This window comes from Elephantulus edwardii, unplaced genomic scaffold (genome assembly GCF_000299155.1).
Source record: "Elephantulus edwardii isolate Elephantulus edwardi_28Jun2011 unplaced genomic scaffold, EleEdw1.0 scaffold00002, whole genome shotgun sequence".
Classification (NCBI taxonomy): domain Eukaryota; kingdom Metazoa; phylum Chordata; class Mammalia; order Macroscelidea; family Macroscelididae; genus Elephantulus; species Elephantulus edwardii.
Window position 1 is genome coordinate 21,054,616 of NW_006399752.1, and position 6,928 is coordinate 21,061,543.

Genomic DNA, 6,928 nt, shown 5'->3' on the forward strand with positions numbered 1-6,928 from the left:
TAAGACTATGATCTTTTTTTAAAATCTGGGTATTGGTGGCGTTTTTTTTTTCCTTTTCTTTCCTTCTTAGTCAAGACTTGTAGTGTTGTAAACCTGCCTCACAAAATATGTTGTAATAACTTTTCTTTAAAAAAAAAAACAAACAACCCAGTAAAACAAAACCCAAAAAACCCCAAAAACAAAACAAAGACTAAGCCTTTACACCATCATTTCTAGTGGCACATTTCTTGGCAATTTTATGTACCACTTAAATTTCACCATTGTGGCCCCTTATCACTTCATTTGACATCCCTTTGTGACCCACCCATCTCCTTCATATATGGGCATGTCCATAGACTGACAAAGAAAGTTTACGTTTTTGAATAAAGATGCAAAGTATGCAAAAAAACATTAATACTGATGCAAAAAATAAAAAAGAAAATAAAGAAACAAGGCAGAGGAAGGTTTAAGCTATCCTCGACCTGTTGGAATGGTGGTAACAGAATGGTCTGAGAATGGGATCTGTGGGGAAGGGGAAAAAAACCTGTGGTTCTTAAAAAAAAAAAAAAAATTTAAAATGACATCTTTAAAATCAATCCCTGGTTGTAGACAAGTTCTCCAAAACCAGTACCTGGTACCACTCCAACAAACAAACGGGGGGAGGGGGGGAGGAAAAAGTTCTTCGATTATCTCAACACCTCTGCCCTTTTACTCTGCCGCCTCGGCTTGGGGGGCTTCTGGACTGCACTCGGGCTGGGGCTCCTGTGAGGGGGCTGCGCTGGCTGACGACACTGCGGTGGGCTCCTCGGCCTCCTGCTCTGGGGGCGCGCCCGACCCAGAGGGCGCCTCGCAAGCGCCGGCGCTGGGCGCGGGCTCCTCCGCCTTCTTCTCCTCCGCCTTGCTGGGCTCATCGGCGGCCTTGCTTTCCTCGCCGGTGGGTGGCTTCTCGGGCGCCCCCGCGGCCTCCTCCGCCTTGGTCTCCTGCGGGTCACCGCTGGCCGCCCCTTCCTCGCCCGCGCCAGCCTCCTCGCCCGACGCCGCCAGCTCCCCAGCGGCCGCTCCTCCCTCGGCGGCCGCAGCGCCCGCACCCCCTGCGGCCTCGTCCTTGCCGCCTTCGGTGGAGGTGCCAGCTGCGCCTTCGGCCTCGCCTCCCTCTCCAGCCTCCTTCTTGTTCTTCTTGAAGGAGAAGCCGCTCAGCTTGAAAGATTTCTTGAAGGAAAAGCGCTTCTTTTTTTTTTTCGGGGTCTCGTTGCTGGGCGAGGGCGTGGCCCCATCCTCGGCCTTGGGTGAAGACGTCGAGGAGGCAGCCGACGCGGCTTCCCCCTCCGCGGCGGTGGGCGATCCAGGCTCGGCGGCCTCGCCCTCCGCAGTGGGCTCCTTCTCCGCAGGACCAGCCCCGGCCTCGGCGCCAGCAGCAGCCGCCTCCTCCTTGTCGGCCGCGGCGGGCGACGCTGCCCCGCTAGCGCCCGCGGGCTCCTCCTTTTCGGCGGCTGGGGCGCTACCGTTAGCCTGCAGCTCCTCCTTAGCGCCCGGCTCGGCAGCCGCCGGGGACGCGTCGCCGTTCACCTTCACATGGCCGTTTTCCTGCGGGGCACAGAAAGCAGGAGCGTGATTGACGGGGCCCAGGCGCTGCCATCCCTATCCCCACCCCTGCACAGAGAAGAGGCCTCCTTCCTGCAAGGACTCTATCCGCCAAGGAAGGTGTCCCTTACGGCACAGGGGAGTTGGATGCTCAGATGACAGCTCATAGGACGACGAAATGGAGCATTGCCGTTTGGTGTTTTCCAAGGCAATAGCAGTCGCCCCGACCATTAAATACTTAAAGAACTTAAAAAGGAAACAGAAATCATAGATAAGTCATTCCACCCAGCGCCTTATATGCTCTTTGGAAGAACACACGAAACATCTATAGCCTTTTAGAACACAAGGAGCCAAAGCATAAATTACACATTCCCCCCTTTCTTCCTAAACCCTAAAGTCCTTTGCTAAACACCAAGAACTCCCAGGGGATCACAGCCCTCCAGCCTGGAAGAGCCCGCGCTGCGCGCTCCGAGGCCCGTGCCCTCTCAGGGACGGTAGGGGGCGCTGTGCCTCCACCGTGCGCGGGCGTGCAGGGAGGGGCGGGGCAGCCAGGCCACCCCGCCCTACCCAGCCAGGCCCTGCCCCCCGGACGAGGCGCCCCCCGAGCCCACATCGCTCAGCCCAGCGTCCGTAGACAAAGCTCAGGTGGCTTCCCCGATTCCCATAGGGTTCAAACCAGGCAGGGGGGTAAACCCATTATTTCTGAGGGTTTGACTCTGCTTCCCCACCCACCTTCGCCCGAGATTCCGCGAAGTCCAGGCGCGACCTGGTAGCCCATTTTGCATTTTTAATGGGTTTTAAGGTCTCTTGGCAAAACTCGCCCTTCCCGGTTGGTTAGGGCAGAGAAAGAAATACACAACCTGGGCTTCAGAAAAAGCAGCGTGGTGGGCTCGGAGTATTTGCGAAGGAGCCACCCTTGGCCGGCCTCTTGCACTCATTCAGCCGTGGCCACCCGGGCAGGGTCTGGGCAGCGCCGGGGCAGCCCCTCGCGGGTGGTCGAGGCGCCATGCACACGTACAATCATGACCGCAACACACACGAACTGCATTTTCTCAACCATCTGGAGAGCTGCTTTTACAGAGCCACTGGGTCTTCCCAAACCAAGAATAGCATTTTAAGTCAGATGAGTGTGTAATTCAGACAACTACGAATAAAGATCTAGGGCACTGGGAAAGCCTCATGCAAAGGTACTGAAATCTGCCCAGCTCCAGCCAGCCAGCCACCTTTCCAAGAACCCAGGACACACCGCCTCAGCTTACAATAAGACAACCCTTCCCTCTACGCCTTTCTCCACCGCCATCCCCACCGCCTCCTCCCCCTTCTGCCTTTCCTGACCCACACAATCACACCAGATCAGAAAATTTCGAAGGCGACCCAGCCAAGACACACAAGAGGCTCCAAAACACCACTGTACACTCAAACACAAATGCAGCCTGCAAGGGGCGGAGGGTACCTAGCTAGTCACGTTCAGCTAAGCTCTAAACCACGCCATTTTAGTCGAATTTATCACTCTTCCTCTCCCCTACTCAAATATTCACCGGGATTCTCCCGGAAGCATCCCTACGGGGTCTCCAGGACACTCTCTTACGATAAATTGACAATTTAAGCTATTGCTATCCATTCAACTTTCAGACTGGGAATTCAGCCACGCTCCTCTCCACCGAATGCACTTCGGAAGATCGAGGACAGAGGAAGCGTCGAGTGTAAAGAAAGATACCAAAGAAAGAGCTATAACCACAGGTAGAATTTACCTGCCCGTTCGCTTTGGAAGGCGATGAGGCCACAGCCGCCTCCCCGGCCCTTTCCGCGGCGGCTTCTCCTTTCGCAGCAGTCTTGGAGAATTGGGCACCCATGCTGGCTTCTTCAACAAAGAAACTCAACAGATCCAAAGGGGGAAACAAAGAGCCTCGGGTTTGTGTAACGACGGGGCGAGCGGCAGCAGCGGCAGCGGCGGCAGCAGCGGCAGCACACACACCGGAGGGAGGGGGGAGTGGGGGTGGTGAAGAGGACAGAACAGAACCGATTAAATACACTCCGGATAAAAAAATTTCAGTCGAAGAGATCAAAAAGCAGCAGCGCTGGAGGGAGGGAAAAAAGATGGAAAAAGTCGAACCAAGAAAAAGAGCCCAAATGTAGTTTAAAAAAAAAGTAATAAAAAAAATCCCAGATTTGTAGCCGCACTGTAGACAAGAGGAAAATGGAGAAATCTCCCTGGTTGCTAATAAGATGCGGAGTCCAACGCCCAAGTGCACAGATGAATGGGCTCGCGGGCGCTGACGCGGCCCCCGCGCGCGTTGGCCAATCCGCGCGCCGCACACAAAGCAGGGGGCGGGGTCTGGGCGCCTGGCGAACAATGGAGCCGCGCTTTGCAAAACGATTTGAAAATCAGCTTCTGACCGAGAATTAACGTCCTCCAAATAAATAAATCAATTAAAAAATACATGCCTCTCGCCTCCCTCTGCTTGGAAATAATAATGCATCCCCTGACTGACTTGCTTTGTTTGGAATTAATTACACTGGGGGAGTACTTGTGGTTGGGGGCGGAGAAAGCGTTAACTTGACTTGCTGTGACTCTGCTAGGGCTATATCCGTGTGTCTCTCTGCTCTCGCTCCCCTCCCCCATCTTCCCGTGTGTTTATGTGTGCATGTGTGTATATGTGTGCGCGCGCGCAAGTGTTAAAAAACCCACAATGGTTGAGATTTGTGTTTGTGGCGTGTATTCTTTCTCCATGTTCCATACTGATTCCACCAACACCGCATAAGGTTTGTTGTGTTGTTTGTTTTTTTTTTTAAACGGTTGCAACTGTTAAAGCTCCCTAAATTGAAAAGTATTTAAACCACGAAGATCGAATTTCATCAAGAGATCCCGAGTTAGAATTAGGTCTGTAGGCCAGATGTGGAAAACGCAGAGCAAGCTGAAGCCACTTCCCCTCCCCCTCCCACACTGGCATGAAATAAAATATTTTTGAGATTGGCCTGCGGCATTCATCAAATCCTCCTGACTTTTCTTAGCTCATTATTCCCCCCTCCCCCATCAATAGAAAGTGAGGGACATTTGCAAACGATCAAAACGGTTCACATTTTATCCCTGTGTGAAATCATTTCATTTTCCTCATGGTGACACCAGACACAGCCTCGAGTGTACGAATCCATATTTACAGTGGGGATGCAGTTCGCGTCAATATGGATCGTTTTCAGCCTACTGCGAGGATTGGATGGACTCTCTTTTTGCTGAACGTCTGTGAAGGCTGCGCGCACGCGAGTGTGCTCCTGGAAGGGAGGGGGCAGCAGCGGAGAAATTCTAAACAACCAGATCCACGATTAGTTCTAAGAAGAAATCGCTTGCATGTTGAGAGATAGCAAAACGACCCCCGAATGGTCCCACTCTAATCTGGTTTAGAGAAAAAGCTGCTATGCTGACACAGACTCCGCGTATTATACCAAATACCTCGAGCTGCCACTACACCACTTGGTACCGAAGTACCAGACCAGACGTGATTTGTGAAAGACAAGACATTGATTTTAAAGTATTGGGGCGGACGTCAAGGTCTGATAAACGTTTACCACCCACATTTTTGCTCCCAAAGTTTTCCCTCAAGACAAAATAAACCACTTTTTCACGTTTTACATATCGTAAAATCCTGAAATGAACACTCTTTTACTTAGGGAGGTGAGAAGCAATCGAGGGAAAGGTTCCTTTCTTCTGGTGCTGGCTCGGAATTCTCAGTTTTATTTTCTGCTCATTGTAGGGAAATAGGTCACACTCTGAAAAAGACGGTTGGTTCAAGCCAATACTCTTTTGTTCAAGTGTTTCTTTGAAAACCACCAGGCTGAGCAGCGTTACGTGGAGCTTCGTCTTGTAACTGTCCTGTTCCTTCGGATGTATTATTCAATCACGAATTATTTCCCAAGTCATATTCTCCAGAGCCGATGTAAAGATGTTTCCGTAGAATTGCATCTTGCCAACAAAAGTGTTATCACCCTTAAGGGAACCCGTTGGTCTGGCCCCAAAAACCTAACCGCTGCGATAGACTCGAATCCCTAGTGTCAGAGGTGTTCCAAATGAAAAAGACAACTGGGCAGATCCACCATCACCATCCAGACGAATCTCAAAAGCTCATAAGGCAGTCGAACTCCCCCGCTACCCCAACTTCAATCGTGCCTCGCCTCAGCTCTCCCCTCCCCGTTTGGAATTGGAGTGAGTGCTAGCTCGAATAGAGATTTTCTCATAGACGCGTCCCAGCCTTCCATTGGGGGGCTGCCTTTATTGCTCCTTTGTTACCAGGCTGCCGGGTAGCTTTCCCCCCTTTTCTTTCCCGAACGCCTATTTGCCTGATATCGGCTCGTCTCCCTGGCAACCGCCCGGGAAGATTCAGAGCAAGGGGCGGGAGCGGGCGGAGCCGACGCGGGCTGGGGGCTGGGAGATGGGGGTCGAGGGGCGGGTGAGAGACGGGGAGACAGACAGCGCAGCAGATGGCCGCGCGAGGGGTCGGGGCGCGGGCGGGGCGGGGCGGTGGGCCGGGGGCCGACGTCCAGGGCGCGCGGGAGCCAATCAACTCCTGCGCTGCTCGGTGGCCGAAAACAAGTGTAAACACACAGACTCCCTCCTCGAGAGCGGCCCCTTGTTATAGTGAGGAATATGGTTTTCTTTTTTGGAGAATCTGCGATTGCAGCGTAGATTTGAAAAGCGGACCGTCCCTTGTACTGAGCAGGGGAGGCGGTTCAAGAGGCGCTTTCGGAGGTGAGCGCTCTGCTGGCCTCTCCTCCCACTCTCTTATCGCCAGCCCGGCCAAGGGCTTTTCGGCTTGGGAAGCAACAGATTGGGGCGGGGCAGGGTGCTGGCTGGAAAATAGGTAAGGAAGGGAAGGGGCTTCGAAATGAAAAGCAGCCGCTCTTCCTCAGAAGGACCAGAAATAAAGGCTAGGCAGAGGGGTTGCCAGCAAGGCTATGGAACCGGAAGGAAGTTGCACACTTTTAAGTATATAGCTCTCCGGGAGTTTGATGTTCTCACACCTGTAGTAAGAAGTTTCAGATGAAACACCATAGGTGTTTGGGGAAATATGATTCAAGACCTTAAGAGGCAATGGTAAAAATGTACAACTGGTGTCTGTAACCAACTCCCTAGGAGGAAACAGGAATTTTTTAAAAGTGTACTCATTCTTGACCATGCTCAAATGTCTTTCTGAAATGATCTGTATATTTTTCCTCTGAAAAGTACGTCTTACTTAGGAGACTTAGTCCAAGTTATTTTTTCTTAAAAATATTAGTAACTTTAGAAATCATGCAACATTCTTGAGAACCCACTGTAAGCTAGGCCTGTTTTCATATGACGTAATGAAGTCTTAGTGAGGTCACTTTGAGGTATCCT

The 6,928-nt window shown here is 52.1% G+C and overlaps 1 protein-coding gene across 1 annotated transcript; it reads right to left on the minus strand.

Annotated features, from left to right (window-relative positions):
- Positions 1 to 687: 687 nt before the first annotated feature.
- Positions 688 to 3,786, minus strand: LOC102863534 (myristoylated alanine-rich C-kinase substrate-like). Its single transcript, XM_006879026.1, has 2 exons — positions 3,312 to 3,786; positions 688 to 1,563 (listed from the first exon to the last, which is right to left on the minus strand). The coding sequence occupies exons 1-2, from the start codon at positions 3,411 to 3,413 to the stop codon at positions 688 to 690; spliced, it is 978 nt and encodes a 325-aa protein (XP_006879088.1). The 5' UTR covers positions 3,414 to 3,786.
- Between the last annotated feature and the right edge of the window lie 3,142 nt (positions 3,787 to 6,928).